We start from the raw sequence: 22947 nt of genomic DNA, 5'->3' as shown, positions 1-22947 counted from the left end.
AGAAAGTATTTATCAATAGATCTAATAACAACATGCATCTAGAAATCATAAAAATTGGTAGCTATGGGGCACCTGGGTTGTTCAGTCAGTTAAGCATCCGACTTTGGCTCTTCAGGATCTCGCGGTTCATGAGTTTGAGCCCCGGGTCGGGCTCTGTGCTGACAGCTCAGAGCCTGGAGCCTGCTTGGGATTCTGTGTCTCCCTCTCTCTCTGCCCCATCCCCACTCATGCTCTGTCTCTCTCTGTCTTAAAAATAAATAAAACATTAAAAAATAATTTATAGCTACAATGTTTCCAGTCCATTTAGAGCATTCTTGAATCATGTTAATACTGAACATGGAATTATTGAGGACTTTATAAGTGAAAACTAAGAAATTATAATAAAAGTAGATAAACATATAAATAGTAGTCATTTTAAATCATATGGGGACTAGAAGATTTGTGTGTAATAATAGCATGCATTTTACAAATATCTTTAACAGTGTACCCTTTGAAAATTAAAGGAAGAATCTGGGCAGAGTTTATTTCAGCCAACTTAGCTAGAATTTTCCAAAGTGCAGATTTCTTTATACATATTTAAGTGATTTTTTTTTTCCCCACCACTTCCTTGGATGTTTGAGAAACATGAAATAATATGTAACATTTGATGATCATGAGATTTCAAATCTGACATTTTCCTCAATAAAGTGGTGCAGACCTGTGTTTCAAGTATTCCGTCATCATAATCTTAAGCCAAGTATAATTTGAAATAGTTGGGAAAAAGATGCTTGTTACATCTTTCCTATGTAGGATGAAGTGGCACCATTTACTACTCTGTTAATATCTGGGTTCTGGTTACATAGGTGTATTCATGTTATGGAAAATTCATTGGACTCTGTACTTAATGATCTGTGTACTTTATTTTGTCATGTCAAAATCTGCATTAAAAATAATGTATAATTAACAGCACAATAATAAGTGGAAATAAACATTCTTCTCTTCTGTGTTCTAGAATATCATTGTTTTTATCTTTTGGTACTAATTTATATTAATTTCCCTACCTCATTTGACAGTTTTTGTGGTTGTAAGCGTTGTGTGCCTATCACTTATTTTTCTCAGTGTGGGAAAGCATTTCTGAATAGTTTTCAGAATTTAACCATGAATTCTTGTGTATTAACCAGCTTAATTTTGTGGTATAAGATCAAAGTTTGGAAGTATACATTTAAAGATTTTTGAGATTTTATTTTTGCCTTTAATCTATAGCATTTACTGTTCCTGAAACTGTATTTATTTTTGATAAGTGGAAGCTATGAGAGCTTTATGTTAATTTTATAGCTTTTAAAAGTCTACTCTTTTCAAACATTTGTTTTCTTAGAAATCTGAGTAGCATCAGTCAACTTTTTAAGTTTGACGGAACCAAGATTTTCAAATCATTCGTTTTCCCAAACTCCCTTGTCATTGAAGTAGTTATAGGAATAGAATGTTCTTAAACAAGCACCTGTTTTTATATCTTTGTCTTTGCAACCTATGTCAAGTTAACTGAGAAAATACCTCCCCTCACCCCAAATTTAAGACCTACCAAAGTGAAAACCTAGTTGAGGGAGGGAGATTTTATGTGGTTTTAATCCATTTGTTCAAGTATTTTGGTGAAATCCAATGTTACCTACTAGTGGGAGAACATGTATTTTGTATGAGACAGTCTCACTTTGGAAAATACCCACACAGTGCTTCTAAGTTACAACTCACTTATAACTGAATTAAACATCTTAAGCATTTATTTAGTGGGCTAAGAACTAAAACCCCGACCAGTTTGTATAATGACTTCTTCAAGGTACGACTCCACCTTCTAACTCAAAAATCTACCCCGACTTCCTGTTTGAACACTCCTCTGCAGCCAGGTCCTCACTCGTTCCATGTCCTTCTGTTCTAGGCACCTTTTCCTGACCATGACAGCACTCCTATTTGCTGCATTGCTAGGCCTGCAGTGCCCTTCCTCTGTTTGTTCCTTAAGGTCTCACATGCCATCCCATCTCCTGCTCCAATGCCACACCCCCTCTCCCTGACTCTTTCATCCGAGCCAGTTGCTTTCCTCCTCTGTTTCTGTTGCACCTAACACATAACTACCACTGCAGTAGGCATGCTGTATTATCATTATTTGCTTATGCGGCTGTCTGGCATTTAAGTTTGCTAGTTCTGTGTAGTCAGGGCCATGTGCTTTGTCTGTAGTGCCCAGCCAGATCAGGCATTCAAGCAATGTTTGTTGAATTGGTTTCAGGTGTTCGGACAAGCCGGGCTTTTAAGTGCCAGTTGGTTTCAGGGGAGCCATTTTCTCAAAAGCTTCTTGATCTAAAGTTTGTACTGCCCTTTTCCCGATATTCAAGGAAATACGTATCAGTATATTGTATACTTCTCTTAGCCGTAACTACTTGGCAATAAAATGCCAGACCTTTTGCTTTTCAGCGTTTGGGACATGGTGGGAAATTTGACAAGGGACAAGAAACTTCCTTTGGCTAAAAGGAAGTTTATAAATTGCCTAAAGATTTCATTTGTTATGATTTTCTTTATGAGGGATTAATCAAGCCATCGTGTAAAATTGCTATTTATCCTGTAGTGGTGAAAAAGTCTTGAATTAAATATTGACATATTTGCTGAATTGCTAGTTAGCAGGGAATTCTGGGACAACATAAGATCAGTATGGTAGGAGTCGGTTTAGATCGTGTTACATGTTACCTAGTTTGGATCCTGGGTGACAGTTATAGCCAAAAACTTCTCTTACCACAAGTAAAATTCAATACAGCTTTACAGTGTTCTCGAAGAACTTAAAAACAAGTCAGAAGGGTGTATTAAATTGACCTCTCACCATCCAAATTCCTTGTTTTTGAGACATTTACTAGGAAATGCAGAGCATAGCCAACTTTTTTCAGTTTCAAAAGCTGGTAGTTGAAATCACAGTTGATTATTTTGACAATGTTTGAAAGGTTGTTTTTGTTTTTTGTTTTTTTTTCTCATTTGACATGCAGCAAGGACATATGGGCGAAGGAGAGGTAACATTATTGTTTCTAACTTTTGAATGTACCAGTTGTATTTGGAGAGGACCCAAGTTCACTCACTTTCTAACCCTTGTGGGGAAGGGGGGCGGGGGAACGCACCATAGCTTTGATCGGTACATTATGTGTCATAGTCAACATTATAGACTTTCTAATTTGAAGGAGTCAGCATGGTAGGATTTGGATTTGAATCAATAATGTCCCCGAATTATAAACCCAACTTCTTTGTATCAGAAGATTTATTTTGCTTTTTTCCTTGCTGAAAGGAATTTCTTAGGAGAAGAAACTTAAGGATCTTTAAAAAGGAAAATATGGGGTGACTAGTCTCAAAGTACCTGATCATATTGGAAGCTCTGTTATACTTGAATACCTTATGTCTACTTTTCTCTACTAATTTCAGCATAATACTGAATGAGATTAGCTACACAAATGACAAATCCTATACATTTCCAACACTGGAGGAAAAAACTCGAGAAATTTTAGAGAATTTAAAAGAACCATTTCCTAGAGGTACCTGAATAAACCTTATTTTTGACGCCTGTGATAGCTTTGCCTTTTTACAAGCAAGGTGGATAGTCAGATAGCTCAACTCTAAAGTGGAAGTGACTTTTAAAGACCATATAGGAAATAACCTCCAAAGTAATTTTTTATCTTCATTACATAGCCCTTGAGCTATAGTTTTATGGGATAAATTCATAGCGAGTACACTGTTATTATTTGCGTTCAGTCAGGAAGGTTGAGAGGAAGGCAAGTGTGGCAACAAAGGGACATCGGAATGTTTCAGTGGAAGAAGAGCACTGACAGCTACATTTCTGTAGGATCTGTGAACAAACTCCTCAGGTAGTACCTGCAAGGAAATTGGCAGCCCGGAAAGTCCCAAAACAGCGCTCGAGAGATTCTACAGTTATTTGTAGCTCTGTGTTTTCGCTTATGATTTGCAACGTTCATATTTTGCGGTCAAGTACACAGGGGAATAATGTGAACCGCTTGGGCATCTCTGGTCTCTTCCGCTTATATTTTCTGTATCACAGGATTTTCAAACCGCACACGTAATGCCTAGTTTTTAGAATTAGCTGGCACCGGTGGCAGCTGGTCCTTACTCAAACTGAAAGAAAATAGATCGTTAGCATGCCTAAGAATCTTAAATTCTGTAAGACTAGACAGTGAGGTTGGAGAGCAGCATTAAATGGGTTTCGATTAGAACCCACTCAGGTAAACTAAGGTGAGTGCTCACTTTAAGAATGGACTTGTGCATTTTAAGGACAGTCTTAGAGGAGGTTGTGCAGGCTATGTCATTCTGTGTTTTTGAAAAATTCAAGTGATCTAGCATCTGCTAGTCAAACTTAATACTTGGTATACATGTCTAGGTTGCCCGTGACCATGGGGCCCTGCCAAGGCAGTGCTGTCTACTGCCAGCTGCTTCCAAAAGAGAGTGCTCCCTCCTACTATACTTCTAGTTCACCTCCCTGAAGTTTCTGGATCCCAGGGGGCTAGTTGAGCAGTCTTCTGTTTAACCATGTGCTTTTCTCTCTGACTCCATTGAGACTTGAAAGCGATGGGAATTCAAGAGCCTATCTAAGCGATTTGTTATCTAGTGAGAAAAATAAAAGCAGCAGTTTTATTGAATCTGCCCTTTTCCTGGTTTCTTGGGTGAGGTCATCGGTGGCAAGGAACATTTGCTGTTAGCGTTTTCTTTTTTTCCTGCTTTCTATTCCAGGTCAGTCTTCACTGTTTCCAATGGAAGATGGATTCTTGGATGATGGCCGTGGGGATCAACCTCTTCATAGTGGCCTGGGTTCACCTCACTGCTTCACTCACCAGAATGGAGAGAGAGTGGAACGATACTCTCGCAAGGTGTTCGTGGGCGGATTACCTCCTGACATCGATGAAGGTATATTTACAAAGAACTGTTAACCGCACGGTGCCTACTGTGGCACATAGTAGGTAACTCATAGATAGTGGTGGCTGTTATTATAATAACAATCTTATCTGACTCCAGGTATTCGGTTTCAATTTGCATGATTCTTTTGTTCTATCTCTCTATCCTGGCAAGTGAGAGTAGTTTACGGAGGAAGGGGAACAGGACTTTGGCAACCAGCTGAAGCAAGTGATTGTGCTAGATGAAAAAGAGTAAACATGGGAAAACCGGCTCAAGGAGTCTGTTGTGGGCAAACTGCTTACTGCGTTTTCGTCCGTGTGGGCTGCCTTGGCCAAATTCCACTATGTGTTTTCCTATTTGTTTCCTACCTTTCATGAGTGCCCCATAAATGTGGTTAATTGAACATTTAAAAATCTTAGGTTAAGTGTGAACTTTTGGAAAATAAAGCCTGAAGGAGTACCACAAGAAAGGGAATCTTCAGGGTTTTATCATTCAAGGAGTATTTTTTCACTTGTCAAATATTTACAGGCTTTTAAAATGCCATGCACTGTTCTTAGGCTTGTTTATAGTATAACCAAGATAGAAAGTCCTTGTTTGCATAGAGTTTCAGTTCTAGTGGAGAAAGGCAGATAAAATAGTGTGCAACCATGTAAGAAAGTATCAGAGAGTAAGTGTTGAAAAGAAAATAGTGTGATACTGTGCTATTTTGTGATACGGTGATATCTTCTTAGATTAGGTGGTTAAGGAAATCCTCTTTAGGGAAGTGATATTTGAGCTGAGACCTGAATTAGGAGCCAGCCATGCAGAGATTTAGAGGACCAATTGTTCAGTAATATTTTATTCCTCTGTGGGTCTAAATGACCTAGTAAAGACCCAAGGTGCAGACCATAGAGCAACCATATATCCTTGGTGGTGGTGGTGGCGTTGTTGTTTGTCCTAATCTCTTTTGTCTTGGTTTCCCGAATTGGAAATGGAAATCAACCAATTAATGTTACGGAGAATAGTTTTCTCTAAAAATCTGTAAAGTCATAATAATAAGGTTTAATGGCTTCCCATTAGGCTGAGATTAAATGTATTGAGTCACTTCATTTTCCTGAAGATGATCAATCTTTTGGAAGGTTGAGACAAAAAGGTTTCAAAAAGCCAAAGACTGAAATAAACACGGTTCTCTTTTGTTTCGTTTGTTTTGTTTAATCTATGAAGCTGTGTTGGGATTTCAGGTGAGACTGAATCAGTCTCCATCCTGTCCTCAGAGGGCACAGCTTTCCAAAGTGTTCATCTTGGGCTCACCACGTGGTCACAAAATTGGCCTCTCTAAGTAAGCTCCGAAGTGCAGCCTTCTCTTTTCTCTGCCTGGAATCCTCATTTTCCCTAGTACCATAGGTTCTAGGTGGTTTTTTGTTTTGTTTTGTGTTTTAACCTTTTAAAGTCTTTATAGCCCAGATGGTGTTTAATGAGTGAATTACATGCTTACATACAAAAAGAGAGAGACGACTGAATTTGACCTGACCTTGCCTGGGATAAACTCCTTCCTGGCCTAGATAGTCTGTATTTTTTTGGAAAATTACTGAGCCATCTTAAATGTGCAGTTTCTAAAACTCTTAGAAGCACAGGTAGATATAACTAACCTGGCAAAGGAGATGGTTTAAACTGAGCCAAATTAATGGGAATGATGGTAGTCGTCTTGCATTATCCTTAAGACCAAGCATATTGATAAGTTATTTCTATAACATGAAATATGCGGTCCTGGAGAATATTGTGCTATGTGGAATGGTACCTCAACAATTACAGGGTTTCTGGGGACATAGGGTTAGAAGCAGCTAATTTCGAACCTGTTGAACTTTGTACCCAAAGTTCATTAGGAAGCACCAGCAAAAAGGAAAGTAATGTCCAGAGATAACTTGGACAATATAGGCAAGTAGGTCAGCACGGTTGGAGGTTACCTCAAGGAATACTGAAAATGCACAAAACCACTAGAGCAGAAACGCTGTCTTGCAAGCTTGGAGGCAGTGCAGATGTAACTGGACCTCAGCACCCGAGAAGGTGCAAACACTCCCGAGAAAAGAGCCCTGCAAGGTTGAGAGTATACCTCTCCAGCGAGAGAGCCCTGGTCGCTGTGCTCATTTGTGATTTTCTTACAAGAGAGAGGGAGGGCTCCTGCCAGCATATCAGACAAGCTAGGGGCTTTTTCTTTTCCTGAGGAAGGTTATAGTTCTCCTCCCACTATGCTAGCTCACCGTGCCCAGGAAAAATCACTTGTGAGCCAGTAAAACTTCTAGGTTGTACTGATTTCCTTCCTCTATTTACCAGTCTCTCTTACGTGAGCTAAATGGTACTGCAGAAACGGGCATCAAGAGGAGCGCAGACTGTACTGTTTCACAATCTGGAGGAGAGAAAAACAGTTCTACCAGCTTGGAATTTGAGCACATCTCCCATCTCTTCTTTTCCTCTGACCTGCTCTCCTCCTGGGTCTTATCTATACACGCTTACCTACCGTTTCCAGAACTTCTTTGGAAATTTATTTTCCTATAGTCTACTCATGAGTCTGGTCATGAGGAAATGGTACAGGCTGACAGTCATCCTACAGAATGAATGGCCTCTATCCTTTTAAGACTGTCAAAGCTATAAAAGATAGCAAAGAATGAGAAGCTGTTCCAAGAGTGGAGAATACTGATACCCTAGGGACAGGACATCTAAATATATCACGTGTCCTGGATAGGATTCTGGATCAGAAAGGGAAAAGGAGATACTACTGGGATAGGTCGAAATTTGGGTGGAGTCTGTGAATTGGGTAGTAATAGTGTATGAATATTGATTTCCTGATTGGGAGGGTTACCTGGTGGTAGATGGGGAGATGGCCTTGTTTTGAGCAGGTGCCAGCGGTTGTATTTTGGGGTTATAGAGCGCGATGTCAGAAAAAAAATGATAGGTAAGTAGGTAGGTAGGTAGATAGGTTGATTTCATGCATACATACAGGTAGAAAGAAGGGCAAGAAATGTGTAAAATACTAACAATTGGGGAATCTAGATGAAGGAGGTGTAGGAGTTCTTTGTACTGTTCTTGTAAAGAGTAGATTTGAAACTTTTCTCTAAACCACTTCCCCAAAATGATTATAAAAATATTTAAATTTACTGTTTTGTTTTGCTTTGTTGTTCTTTAGATGAGATCACAGCTAGTTTTCGTCGCTTTGGCCCTTTGATTGTGGATTGGCCTCATAAAGCAGAGAGCAAATCCTATTTTCCTCCTAAAGGTAATTCTCCAAATTTAATATACATGTACAGTGTATCCTTACATTGTTTAATGTTTAGCTTTTTCATAAATGTTCATCTTTGCTATAAAATTTTCCATTGTTAAACTTGTATTTTCCCAAATACATCTTTAAAATTTCTACCTAATGTATACTTTCTATTCAAATTTAATTTTACTCCAAAATACATTTCAAGATATCAAACTGAACTTTAATGTTGATACTATCAGACTTCAGGTAGGAATATTTAAGTTTATTAATTTTTTTTTTTTTTTACTCTTTTTCTCTTCCTTAGTTTCAGTTTATCCTTCCTTTCTGTTGAAGAATTATATTAAAAAAAGAAGGGAAACAAATAAGCCTCTTTTCCCCTTTTTATCAGGCTATGCATTCCTGCTTTTTCAAGATGAAAGCTCTGTTCAGGCTCTGATTGATGCATGTATTGAAGAAGATGGAAAGCTCTACCTGTGTGTGTCCAGTCCCACTATCAAAGATAAGCCAGTGAGTGTTGTCTAACATGAAAATAGCTTCTTGTTTTTGCCTCCATCTCTGCTTGGTTTGAAAACCCACAGACATCTTGATGTGTTTGTTAATGGATAAGTTTGTAAGTAGAATGTCGTTGCTGTCAACCTCCTAACATTGACATTCTGTATTATTCGTGCACATTCTTTTGACATTGAATTTTTTGGTTAATTAAAATATTGGTAAATCTTTACCATTGAAAGAGTTTACTCGATAATACGTTTGATAAAGTAGCTGAATTTCCTCTGAGTAATAGAACTCAAAAATCACAAATACATATTTGTCTATCTCCTTCTTCTCTTTGATCAAAATTTTACCCAATAAATGTCCTTAACTTTTTGCACAAGGTATTCTCCCAAAGTAAAATGAATTATGTATATAGAGAAAGGTACATGGCTTTTTTTTTTTCCGTTTTAATTTTTTTTTTAACGTTTATTTATTTTTGAGAGACAGAGTCAGAGCACAAGCAGGGGAGGAGCAGAGAGAGAGGAGACACAGAATCTGAAGCAGGCTCCAGGCTCTGAGCTGTCTGCACAGAGCCCGATGCGGGGCTCGAACTCAACAAACTGTGAGATCATGACCTGAGCCGAAGTCGGATGCTTAACCGACTGAGCCACCCAGGCGCCCCTGGTTTTTTCTTTTTGAAAAAAAAAATTTTTTTTATCAAAAAATTTGGTCTTTAAGAATAGTAGCAACTGTCCTGTTTTGACAAATCTGGCAAATCAACAACTGATTATCACTCAGGTTGATCTGGTAATGGGGTGCAGTTCAGAATGGAGGTGCCTATGGGTTCATACTGCTCAAGCAGTAATTAGTGGAGCTTCCCTCGGGGTTGTCTAGGTCAGGAACAGTCTTCCAGAGTTCTCATGGCCTAGACTCTTTATACTTGACTTGTTTATGTTCCCCCATAGTGTTCACAGTATTTGAATTTGGACCTCTGTCCTAGGACTTTGTTGATGGGCATATTGGGAATACCCCACTATGAACCTACCCATAGCCTTTGGTATGGGCATTTGTAACAATAAATAAATGCAAACAATTAGGATGAGATACATGATTCTTGGTTGGCTGAAGCAGTGGACCCATCGCTATGTGCAAATATTAATGTTTTTACTTTGAAATGCTTTTTGAAATAATGCAACAGGTTTGTTAGTATTAGGAGTAGTTTGCATTTGTAGGATTGGGCACACAATCATAGTTTACTTATTAGCACTGTATTTTTTTTTTTAATTTTTTTTCTTTTTAATGTTATTTATTTTTGACAGAGAGAGAGAGAGCATGAGCAGGGGAGGGGCAGAGAGAGAGAGGGAGACACAGAATCCGAAGCAGGCTCCAGGCTCTGAGCTGTCAGCACAGAGCCCGCTGCGGGGTTCAAACTCACAGATCGTGAGATCATGACCTGAGCCGAAGTCAGACACTCAACCGATTGAGCCACCCAGGCGCCCCTTTAGCACTGTAGTCTGATTAACCTCAAGTACCATGCTAACTTACATTATGTAGATTTGGGGGGATCGGGTGGGATGGAAGCCCAAATAGTGTGAAAAACAGCTAATTACCGATAATTGAAGTGTTAGTGATTTAGTTTATAATAGGTAATGAAACTGAACTTTCCATCTTGGTTCACTTGGTTCGCTTAACATTGGTTCACTTAAAAAAATCACTTGGTTTACTCTTAAAAATGTAATGAAGGGTTGGGCTATGCTATTTGTAAGTCTTCTAATTTTACAGCCTTATTTTTTTTTTTCAACGTTTTTTATTTATTTTTGGGACAGAGAGAGACAGAGCATGAATGGGGGAGGGGCAGAGAGAGGGAGACACAGAATCGGAAACAGGCTCCAGGCTCCAAGCCGTCAGCCCAGAGCCTGACGCGGGGCTCGAACTCACAGACCGCGAGATCGTGACCTGGCTGAAGTCAGACGCTTAACCGACTGCGCCACCCAGGCGCCCCTAATTTTACAGCCTTATTGATCTATAATGATGTGGATTATTGTTGCTCTTCAGATACTCTGCAGTAATTTTAAACTTATTTCTCCATAAATTGTCAGCATTAAGAATGAGACATTTTGGTTTGTCTGGTCCCTAGGTGCAGATTCGGCCTTGGAATCTCAGTGACAGTGACTTTGTGATGGATGGTTCACAGCCTCTTGACCCACGAAAAACTATATTTGTTGGTGGTGTTCCTCGACCATTACGAGCTGGTATGATTAAACAAACAAAAATACCCCCTTTATTCTTTAGCATAAGAAATAACCTTATAAAGTTTTTTTTTTTTTTAATGTGTATTTATTTTTGAGAGAGTGAGAGTGAGCATGCATGCGAGGGTGGGGCAGAGAGAAAGGGAGACAGAATCCCAAGCAGGCTCCACGTGGTCAGCACAGAGCCTGATGCAGGGCTCTAACTCGTGAATGGTGAGATCATGACCTGAGCTGAAATCAGAAGTCAGCCGCTCAACTCACTGAGCCACCCAGGCGCTCCCCTTATAAAGATATCTTAGGAAAAATTCTCCGTAAGCATTTGAGTTAATGTCCAAGAGAATTCTAGAATCAAAGTATCTGGCTTTGAATTCATGTGCCCTGCTCCCAGTTAATAGTTGAGTGACGTTGGACAAGTTATTTTCTCTAATTTTCAATGTCCTCATCAGTCCAAAGGAGTTATAAGTGTATCTGCTTCATAAAGAGTTTTGATAGTTTTGAGGATTGAGTGTGATGAGCAGGGCCAAGGGCTCCGTGTGGTGTTAGTGAGCATCACTTTTGTCATCATCTGGAAGAGCCCTTCAAGAGTAGACTAGATGTCAAGATGTTCAGGGTTTATTTCCCAAGCCCCCAGTTGCCCACCGGCTTTTACTGAGCTCTGAAACATGGGAGGGTTTTCAGCAGTGCATCATGTCTTTAAAAGTAGGACCTACAGGAGAAATTTCGTCCCTGACTTCAAGTAATTTGAGGTTTAATAGTATAAATGAGATAAGATAAAAACGAACGAGAATGCAGTTTCAAAATTTAAACACCTCATGGAGAACACCATACGTTCGTTATTTCAAGTTTTTATATAAAAAACTGGTGGAAAACTAGACTGTAGGGAAAGGTAACAAGGCTTTCATGGAGATATTCTAGAACGACCTCCATACTGTCAATTTGCTAGCGTTCACCTGATTATTTATATTAAGCAATACACTATTACTTGTAAAGCCATGGTGGCCACATGGTAGAGAGCGGACAGACCAAGATGACCGACCCAGCACTATCACTTAACCATCTGTGACCTTGGACAGATTGAACGTCCACTCGGTGGCTCAATTTCCCCCAGGAAATCACTACCTACTTCATAGGGTTGTTGTGAAGATTAAAAGAGACCGTACGTAAAAAAAAAACAACAACCCAGCAGAGCCCCTGCCCTTATTTAAAAGATTAAAGATTGATTTCATAATTATCATAAGGACGTGAGCTCAGAATACATATGAACTGCTTTTGATGAAACCTTTGGTGAGCGAGATGGCTTTTCCTGATTTCAAATGCCGTCTTTGTTCCTTTCTTATTTAGTGGAGCTTGCCATGATAATGGATCGTCTGTATGGAGGTGTGTGCTATGCGGGGATTGATACCGACCCTGAGCTGAAATACCCTAAAGGAGCTGGGCGAGTCGCATTCTCTAATCAACAGAGTTACATAGCTGCTATCAGTGCCCGCTTTGTTCAGCTGCAGCATGGAGAGATAGATAAACGGGTAAGTCCTAGATTACATTCTGGAAAGTTCTGGAAATGGCCCTCTCGGTGTGTCATTACCAAGATTGGAATGGGGGAATTTTAATATGCCAATAAAATTGGCAGCTGACAGTTATGCCTGTAGGACCAGTTAGGTGTATATTCTTTAATGCATCTAAGGGTTCCTGTGATTTTTTTCTGTCTCTTAGTTTCTTGAGTAGCCTAATCAGAGCCCTGCATCAATTTACTGTGGTTGATTTAATCTCCTAAGCTATCACCTCCATCCATTCACTTATTCAGTTAGTCATTCAGTAAATATCATTATATCAAGTACAATATACTTGATATAAATATCAAGTATACTTATATTGATAAGTATAAGTATATATACTTATATATATAAGTATATATATATTATATAATAATATATAATTATATATATTATATATAATATAATAATAATAATATATTATATATTGATGTATTATATCACATCAATATATTATATATTGATGCCCTTGAGATCCCCTGACCTTTTTTCTTTAATCCCGAGACATCATGACTATCTCGTAAGCCCTATTTTCCAGTGTGCTATGTAACAAATGCTGAATAAATTCACTGGTAGGACTGCGTTAGAAATATTTCATTGAAACAGATTAAGTGAAAGAAATCATAATCTTTTTAGTGTATTCTACCACCTGAAATCAGGCAGTAATTAGCATTATCTTCAGTACTTTAAATTCCTCTTTGTTGGTTTGTCTTCTGAGTTAAAAAGCTGGAGAAAACCTCGGAGAGAGCGCTCTCCTCTGTTTTCTAAGCTACTGTATTTGAAGCTCTGTGTTCCGTTATCCGTCTTATTTCTTTGCATTCACAGATTTATTTCTTAGTTTGGTGTTTCATGCATTCACCAGATGTTTTAGCACCTAGGACAAGTAGTTGATGTTCTTCTCGGGAACATCTCCTGAAGAGTTGATGTTCTGATAGATATAACTGTATCTTACACTGACACTGCTCAAAGTGTGGCCTGTGAGCTGACTGCCAGAAGCAAATGGTTACTAGCTTGTGGTGAGATAGGAGTTTACACCATTACATCAGAATGTGAATCAGCTACATTAGGAAGCGTGGTGTTGATTAGTTCAGCTGACTTGGGGTTCTTTGGGGGTTTTTTTCTCCCCCTAGAAAGACCCTCCTGATGAAAGAAGCAGTGTGTTGATTTATATTCTGGTGTTAGCTCCTTATTTCATGGGAGACTGGCACATTCATTAGGACTGACTTAGATATCAACACTCTGAGGCATTGTGCTCCAAAAAGTCCTTACTGATTGATCGTATCGTGCTGTTCTCAATTCATTATGTAGAAACTATCAAGGCGATGGTGGTTGACACTTACTGCTTATGTTTCATTTCATGTATACGCTGCTACAGTGTCGGTATGAAATATAAGGTGATAGTGGCTGTCATACTGTGACCGTATGAAAAGAAAGGTCTAGATTCGAACATAAACACGGAGGGAGAGGGCAAGACACGTTGCAGTATAAGTTAACAAGCCCGCATGCTTTTAGTTCACTGAAAAAATAGCTACGTCTGACCAAGCAGTGTCTCCTGTCTCGCCGCTTCATCCCAGCAAAGGTGTCAGAGGTGTAAGGTTAGTCATGGAAATGCACGCTTCATTTGTATTCCTCTGCAATCAAGCCCTTTGACCAGCGTTCTTGCAGCTCCATAGATGTCACGGAGTGGCCTCGGGGCCAGAAGGCTAATGCTCTGGTTTGTCTGCTCTTCCCGTCTTCCTGTCACTCGTCTTCTTTTGTTCATGGCTAACCTTTGTCAGGATTCCTTGTCACAACCGGATGGCACCGGTGGTAGTGATGGCCTGGTATAAGGGAATTTTAACCCTGAGTCTCTCTACGACTAAAAATAACCAACTCTTTTCTCACTGGTGAATTAACAGCCAGGTTATTTTTAATGCTTGAGAGACTCAAATGACAGGTTGGCCTATTGAACACTGGAACAGACCCAGTTTTAGAAATTCACCTCTGACTTTTAGACTGAACCATTCTTACTGACAGAGAATAAGGCGAGGTTTTAGACTGTGAGTACTACGGCCGCGTCTTGTTTGCTCAGAGTTCCGAGTCTGGGTGATTATAACCCACGATGTGCACACTGTAAATAGAAACCGTGACCCAGCCTTTATTACAACTTAGACGCTTATGACACAGAAGTCAGGCATCTTCCCTCTGATGCGAATACTGAAGTGCTATTTTGTGGAACTGGGAAGCCCTTCGTTGGTTTTGTTCAAATTACAATTCCACATATGACAAAAATCCAGATCCACTAATTAAAGCGATGGTTTGTGTCTATAAAAATGCTCCTGTGGGTTTAATCTCGTGATGTTCTAAACAGTTGGCTTCCCTTCTTTATTTCTGGCCGAATTGTTTTTCCTTTGAAAAGTGTTTCTTTAATAAGACAGAAATGTAAAATGAGGAGTACAAAAGCCTCACCAGGTCCTTAAGGATGGACTGGACTGCCTTAATTTCAGGAAAAGAGCTACTGACCCTTGTTTCGGGGCACCCCGGCACAGATTGATTCAGACAGAGGTTGGAAGTGCACGCACCACAGTAAGAGGTGCCTGGACCGTTCACTGAAAAGTGTAAACGCCTTCCTTTTCTTTTCGATTGCAGGTGGAAGTTAAGCCATATGTCTTGGATGATCAGCTGTGTGATGAATGTCAGGGGGCCCGTTGTGGTGGAAAATTTGCTCCATTTTTCTGTGCTAACGTTACCTGTCTGCAGTATTACTGTGAATATTGCTGGGCTGCTATTCATTCTCGTGCTGGCAGGGAGTTCCACAAGCCCCTGGTGAAGGAAGGCGGTGACCGTCCGCGACATATTTCATTCCGCTGGAACTAAAGGGTAACTACAGTGCTCATTTTCAGGCCTCAGAATAAGTGCACTCTTCTGTTAATTCTGACCCCTTCCTTGCCCTCTTCACGCTGGCATGTCCTTTTGTAGCAGCCCGTAACTTAACAATAGTGTAACAAAAAGAATGACCTATAATATAGGCGTTTTGTAGATTCTCGTGTCACTGAAAACAGTACGTACGAACTCCTTTTTCGTATTGCCATCGTGTTGCACGGAAGTTTTATTCTCTTGTTTTGCTGGAGACCAAGAGGATCCAAAACTTCCTGTAACATTTTCTTAGAGGAGAAAGAGAAATATTAAAAGAGAAATGAAACAATAGAGTATTTTGGGTTTTTAATTAAATTATTGTTAATAATATAACATATAAGAATACTTTTATTAAAATTAACCATGCAACAGTAACACTATCAGTCTGTCCTGACACAGTTTTTCCCCCAGAGAAGTGCTTTTGCCTTTTCCTTTCTTTCTTTTTTGCCTCTCTTTTTTGCCATCCCCCCCCCCCCCCCCCCCCCCACCGTTTTATTCATTTACAGCAGTGGAGGAAGTTAACAATTATTAACAGGAAAGAGCATGTTAAAGCAAACACAAATGCATGAGCAAGATCGAAGCAGCATTAGAACAAACTGTAAGGGTTTCGAGGCCGAGTAGAATTTCATGACGCCTCCGAGTTACTACCACAGCAGAAAAAAAAAAAAAAAATAGTAAAGTAGGCAGAGCTAGGTTTATTTTCTTTTCAACCATTTAAAAACCTTTAGAATGTAAAAATTGGGTAAATGTACTACTGAGGGGAGTGCACTTATTTATTTTTAAACTTCCTCGTCTGGTCACGGCCCCAGGAAACCTACCAAAGCTAGAATTAATGACAACTGGTGGGAAAACTAGCATTTCCTCCCCCCGAAGAACAAATGTATAAATTTTATTTTTGATGTTATATATAAACTCTATATCCTAATTTAGTAAACACTCATCAGGTGTCAGCCTTTGCTCTCCATTTTGACGTTAAAAAACAAAACAGAACAGAACGGATCTAGAGATACCTCAAGGACATCAGTTTTGATTTTGTGTTAACAGTACAGTTGTAGCCCAAACTGGGAAACAAAACCAATATACAAATTGGCTGCCGATTGGCTTACTTTTAGATTTAAAGTTGCTTTGGGTATCCTGTAATTTAGTTGTAACATAGACAACGGAAAAAAAAAAAAGTTAAAAAAAAAAAGTTAAGTAGTTGCAGAGTGTTTTGCACTGTTGAACTAAGTAACTGTGTAAATCTGTGCAAAGGTACGTATGTTTATCTTACTCTTCCTATAAAATAAAAATAACATTACCGTTTCAGAACTTAGCATGGGACATAGTCAGTGTTTGAAGTGCCAACTTCATCAAGTAATGCATGCTTTATTATACATAAAATTCTAGCTTCGAAAGGCGTTATTATGTGTTGAACAGTACGCTTCAGGGGTAAATTTAAAATAGTCTCTTGAAGCCCTGGTCATGGAAGTAACTTTTATTTTAATTGACATTCTCTTATCAAATGCCCTACCCACCACCAAAAGGATTATTACCGGTGTGCAAAACATTAACAAAAATCCTGCTAGTTGTGCTACCTAACAGTACCGTCTTGGATCCTTCAAAACCAAAGACTTGCCCCAGCACTACGGTGGAACCACCTGGCTGATGACCCCTGCTGATTATCGTTAGGAAAAGCAGTCCTTTATTTTTAGCACAGGCTTTAACGAACTGCATACCTGTTAAGTTCCAAAGGTCAAAATGGAGGCATATGCTGTCTAATGGTCAGACATAGAAAGGGAGCTGCTTTTAAAGAATTCCCTGCAAATACGGAAAGCAGTCATGCGAATGGAGGGTGCTCTTGTGTAGCTGGTCAGGGACTTTTTTTTCTTTTCTCCTGAACTACATGATTCTAACCGAAACGTTCATTTGCCTCTTTTTATTCTTTTCGATGCTTGTAGGTGGCTTGGGGTGTGCTATTGTACTGTTCCTACTCAGTAAACAGGTGTGATGAGTTAACAAGAAATAACACTGTTTGAGAACTAGCTTTGAATAATAATTTTTCCCTTTGTACATGACCTGCTGAATTTCGGTACAGTGTTTTTGTAGCTAACTTATTTTGTCATGCACATAATGTATATTTGTTATGCACTACTTTTGTATATCTTGTTTTTCCAACAGTGAACATTTTTAGGCACACTTTTCACTGACGGGATATCTCTTTATGCAATACCTCAATTTTTCATATTGCAAAGAGTAGCTTTTTGTACTTTTATTACTGAGAGATCTTCATATACTTCATTTTTTAATATAAATAATTTTAATAAATTTTATTTTCTTATATTCTGCTTTTTATACATTTCAGTGCTCTGCATACATTTTAAATTATGAATGTTGTGCACTGGCAATGCTATTTTAGAGTCTGCAGAGAAGAGAAAGCATGTTGCTTAAACATCCTTCCCCAGCACCAGCTATTGGTGCACCTATAATTTAAGAAATAGTCTATGTAAAGTCACAAATTAATGAAAAAAATTCGCATGAAAATGACAGATAACACGGTAGTTCCTAAAAAGACAAAAAATTAAACGCATAAGCATAGGGTAGAAATTTAAAATAACAAAATTGTCTACAGCTTCTTACTAAGTTTTTAAAATTATTCACAACGCAGACATTCTTGGTGAATGTTTAGCCATTTTTAATATTAATAAATTGATGTTAAGTGTTTGATTCAGAGATGTCTGCTCTTTTAATTATATATAAAGAAAAAAAAAAATAGCCTGCCGTGGGACAGGTGTGTAATGTTAGTATGCATGACTAATGTAAGAAATTGTTATTCTACTAATATTTACTTGTGATTGTGTGACAAGCGTGTTTACAGATTATTTGGTTACACTTCAATTTACAGGGCATAAACAATTATTATCTATTACTCTGAACGTTATTGATTACATGTCCTTCAGATTACACGGGATTGTAGTTGGGAGTTACCATGTAACTCAAAACGTAATTAACATGGAATTAGTTTACAGATTTTAGGGTATCACTTCAATTTACCAAGCATGTAGTTCTAGCACACTAGCATGGCACCAGCCATGTACTTACAATGTAGTTACAGAGTAATTACATGGTTATTTTTGCAATGTAAAATAAAGTGTTTCTGATTATTTTCTATGTAAAGGAACCCTCTCTCCCTTCCCCTTCTGGTCCCCATGCTTTGGTATAATATATATACTTCTCCATACACAGACCTCTGCAGAATGCAAAATAAAACTTGCAGTGAACGAATTTAGCATTTTATGAGAGTGCTGTTGGAAAGACTTGATAATTCACCCCTTTTGTTTTGAAGAGTTGAATCTTCTGTTAAAAGGTGATTTAAAACTTGAATGTGATGAATTGTGGCAAGTTAACTTCAAGTTATGTGCAATACTTATTTCAAACTTTTGAAAGATCTTTGCAGTGTAATTCTTTGTTTTTAATTGCAGACATTTAAAAATGTCATTTTCTACTGTTAAGAGTAATCCTCTTTCTTGCTGGTGTTTCTAAAGAAAAGAATCAGAAATCAATCTTTCTACTAATGTAAATTTGAGATTATTTTTAAAAATGGAATAAAAGAGGTTTTGGTCATTTGCTTTATTTTATTATCTTATTTTAAAGCTACTGTGATTGATAGCATTGTAAGAATTGGGACAATATTGTATTCAACTGTTTTATTTTTTATATTTTTAAAATTTAAAGTATAATTAGTTTTTATAATTTTCATCAGATTTTTGTTATATTTTTTGGAAGTGAAACTTTTAGCAAGTGGGTGTCTAGTTTTTACTAATCCCTAATGTTTTTTTTTTTTTTTTTCCAGTGTATTGCTCATATTATCAGAAGGAAAAGTTATTTAAGTATGTCAGTTAATTGTACTACTTGGCTGAATTTCCATATAGTTTTTACTGTGTATGGGGAGGTTGTAGTATTTATTATAGCATTTTAAATAAGGGTAATTCATTTTTTATTAAAGTCATTTTCACGTTAAGTTCCTATTTTTGTATGTTCTACTCTTAAGTTATATAACACAGTTCCTTTTTTAAAAGAGTTCATTTGTTGAAGTGCTAGTGGAAAATTAATGTTATTAAATAGTTTGCAAATGACTATTTATACCAGTATGCATATAATTTTTAAATATTTGTAATGTGAGATGTTGAATGAATAAAACTTTTAACTCAGCTTTCTTTTTAATATACTTATTTATTTGCAACATGAGTAGGTTATGCTTCCATGATCAGGAATGAAACCTTTAAAAAAATATTAGGTGTATATCTCGGGCCAAGGCAGAACATACTGATACGAAAAGATGTCTAGCCATATAGGGACCAGTCGCAAGTATGCGTTGCTTGTGTAAGTTTGTAAATATCTGTGGGTTGTTGTCTTTGATCTGTGCTATTAGTTCACACGTTGCCCTGCAGAGTCCTTTTTTTTCCCCCTTTCCTTTTCTTTTCTTTCTTTCTTTTTTTTTTTTTTTTTTTAAATAGCCTCCCGTGTGTATGGGAGGCCTCGGCCAGGATTCGAGCATTCGGTCACCTGCTGAAGGCCAATGTCCAGTAAAAGTAAGGAAAGGTCAATATGTGGGGGGTTTGATTTGTGGTCTTTGCTAATGAAGAGCCTTGATTTTTGGCCACCGTACAAGAGGATCTTGGTTAATAAGTCTGGACTTTCAAACCCCTAGTTTTTCCCTGGATCCTAACGTCACAGGATATGGCCTCTGGGATAATAATCTCTGTAGCATGTGAATTGAAAGTACGATCTCTGACTCGATTCGTTCATCACGTGGACTACCGAGCACCACAATGTATTCGTGTTTACATTTTACACCACATCTTCAAACTTTTAACTTCAGGACTTATTATGGCATGAAGCGTAACACGGAGAATGTTCTGTCTTGTCAAATTTAATTTCTGTTCTTTCTCACCTCGAGGATAGTAGTCTTAAGACGAGAAGAAGCCGTTCTCGTCCTGAGACAAATGGACTGTAGAGGTCTTTTGCTTGTCTTTCCAACCTGTAGCTCTTCCAACTTGTCTTTCCAACCTGTAGCTCTTCCAGCTGTAGGGGAGCCTGAGGGTCCTTAGCCTGAAGGGCTAAGCAGCGCTTAGATATTCCCCCGGGAATACTGGGTCACTCAAGCTTTGGCTGACAATAGCGGGAAAACTTATGTTCCCAGTTCAGTAAAGGGCCCCTGAGGAAGCCCCAGGGGACATTGGAGATGTGGGTGGTGTTTGGTTGCCACTTCGACAACATCCCTGGGCGTTCTGGGTTGGTTTAAGCACTTAAAGTAGGGGCAAAAAAAAAAAAAAAGACATAAGTAGATTCCGGGGTTTTTTTTGGTTTTTGTTTTATTTTTGTTTTATTTATTTTTTTTTTTAGAAATATTTATGTTAGGCAAGTGCACATCAACTGTAAGTGATATAACAATTAAATCTGAAAATAATATGTAGGTGCAACACGTGGGTGTTTTAAATCACAGAACGGTGAATCTGTAGCGTGTAAGAGGCTATTTGGGCTGCATTTTCTTATTCACTGGTAGTTCACTCAAATTCACCCGAAAAGGAATGTCCTCTACCCCATTCTTCACCATCCTTAACAATCAAGTTGTTTCATAACCTCTTTTGGTAATGGCTTTGTATCCACACCCAGTTCAAAAGGAAAATGATTTTTTTATGGATTTCTTTCTTAAAGTTGGATAAATACCCCCTTAAAGTCTGATCGAAAGTCATGGGGAAAGTAAATTCCTGATTTTAGAAATTAAGGAACTGTGGAGATGTCAATGATACAAAAGAGTAATTCTTTTCTGAAGTATGGAATGGCAGAATAATAAACAAGGAACTCCATATTTATTTCCCAAATCGGGATCTTCAAAACAGTAAGGTAATCCTTTCTATAAGAAACAGACAAAAAAAATGTGCAGTTCGGTCATTAAATAAACATAGAAAATAAGGCACCCTGTTTCGTGGAAAATCAAATCGTGCAATTAGCTTGCTGAGGCTTTGAGAGGTTGGACAATGAAGAAACCCATTTTACTTTGTTTAAAAGTGCCTCCCCCCACCACCAAATTTCTTTGCCTACGGTCTCTGTTTACAGATAACACAGGGCCCCATGGGACATACTTGGGATCTATTGCTCTCCATTTTAGTATGTTTACTAGTATCAGGAAGTCGAAGAACCTTACTGTTTTTTGTTCTAGAACGTCTCTTGGTCCTGTCCCTCCTTAGTTATTCCCAAGGCTGGTAACCATTGTCCACGTTAACTTTACGGGGCTTCGAAGTCATTGCCTAGCTTCTAACCCCTGCACCGTTTCCGGTTTAGCTTCTTAATTCCCCTCCCTCTACTCCCAGTTCCAGAAGAGAGAAGTTTCTTTGCAGAATGGACCGTCACCTTAGGAAGCGATTGTTGATCGTGCCTCTCCCTGGCTCAGAGCGGCCCTTACTGCTCATGCGTGCCACGGCAAGTGCTGCTTCAGACAAGCACCTTGTGGTTTGAATCTGCCCTTCGTGACATGCTGTCTTCCTGATAATTCATGTCATTTCCCAACTTTGAAAATTTTCCCTCGCAAATGTCCCCCGCACCCCCTGCCAGTGCTCTGAGAGCCGGGACTGCAGGCTTTGAATAAACTCTAAGAATTCAGAAAATGAACATTCGTGCCCTACTATGAACTCTTCTGCAGTACCAATTCAGTCTCTTATTAAAGAACATTGTGTTTTTGGCATGCCTGAACCTTGTCAGAATATTTTAAGTTGGAATCTTTTTTCCTAGTCAAATTGGGTGTCATTGTTGACTGGCTGGAAAAGGAGAGAAAAAAAAAAAAAGTGTCTTACTGTGATTCAGTGCGGTGACCAGAGTTGGAAAAGAGCCGTGTGTCTCGGGAAGTTAAAAATGAACAGCGGTGTCCAAATCTAAGCCCGAGCTTTCTTTATCCTTTTCATTGGAGTTCTATTTCGGTAAGCAGGGCTTCGATACCATAAAAATGTCAACGTGATGAAGCAAATGTCACCATTTAAAGAGATTATTTTCCACTCGTCTCCCACCGCACCCCCCCCCCCCAACACCACGAGAGAGAAAAGGACCAAACATCCCCAGGAATGACCCTCCCACCCCGCTGCAGAACCCGCCACAGGCGGCAGGACATTCAAAACGTGTTCTGGAGTGAGTGAGCCAGGATGAGAACTGGGTGTAATAAACATGTGTGAAACTGCATAAAAGGTCTTAGGCAGGGTCCAGTACAGACCTGAGCCGCCTTATCTGAATGCGTGGAGGCATAATTCACCTCTCATAGTTGAGGGAAAAGGGAAGCGGCCCCTTGTGTGTTTAGCCGGCTATTGAAGATTTATTTGATTCCAAAGACCTGCTATAGGGTTGGGGGTAGGAGTGTAGAATGGCCTCATCTCTCAGGTGACTCTCAGCTCGCCTGACTCGGCAGTGAGGGAATGGTTTGATTCTGGAAGAGGGAACCCGTAATTGCTGACTACCTTGGTATGTTAGGCACTTACATACATGAGCATAGCCAGCACCCTCCCTTCCCCGCGCCCCCACCCCCACCCCTGCCCTGGGAGCTACTGAACAGGAGACAGAACTATCTCCGGGAGAAGTTGGGTGTCCTGCAAGGTTACACAACCCGTATGAG

At 39.0% G+C, this 22947-nt stretch overlaps 1 protein-coding gene across 5 annotated transcripts in view; it reads left to right on the top strand.

The window, feature by feature from the left end:
- The window catches only part of CPEB4 (cytoplasmic polyadenylation element binding protein 4), a 69083-nt gene extending 47162 nt beyond the window's left edge, over window positions 1-21921 (top strand). For 2 of the 5 annotated variants that reach the window (XM_042946323.1, XM_042946356.1), the window contains exons 4-10: window positions 3000-3023; window positions 4744-4917; window positions 8066-8155; window positions 8532-8650; window positions 10755-10869; window positions 12208-12389; window positions 15045-15600. In XM_042946323.1, the coding sequence (XP_042802257.1) occupies window positions 3000-3023; window positions 4744-4917; window positions 8066-8155; window positions 8532-8650; window positions 10755-10869; window positions 12208-12389; window positions 15045-15272 (932 nt within the window). In that variant the 3' untranslated portion in view covers window positions 15273-15600. Of the gene's footprint in view, window positions 1-2999; window positions 3024-4743; window positions 4918-8065; window positions 8156-8531; window positions 8651-10754; window positions 10870-12207; window positions 12390-15044; window positions 15601-21661 lie in introns of those variants that run through there. The other 3 variants (XM_042946349.1, XM_042946339.1, XM_042946329.1) reach the window with 2 other exon arrangements.
- The last annotated feature ends 1026 nt before the right edge of the window (window positions 21922-22947 follow it).

Source organism: Panthera leo, chromosome A1, assembly GCF_018350215.1.
Source record: "Panthera leo isolate Ple1 chromosome A1, P.leo_Ple1_pat1.1, whole genome shotgun sequence".
Taxonomy (NCBI): Eukaryota; Metazoa; Chordata; class Mammalia; order Carnivora; family Felidae; genus Panthera; species Panthera leo.
The sequence above is the reverse complement of the archived record's forward strand: the minus strand, read 5'-3'. Positions and strand labels throughout refer to the sequence as shown.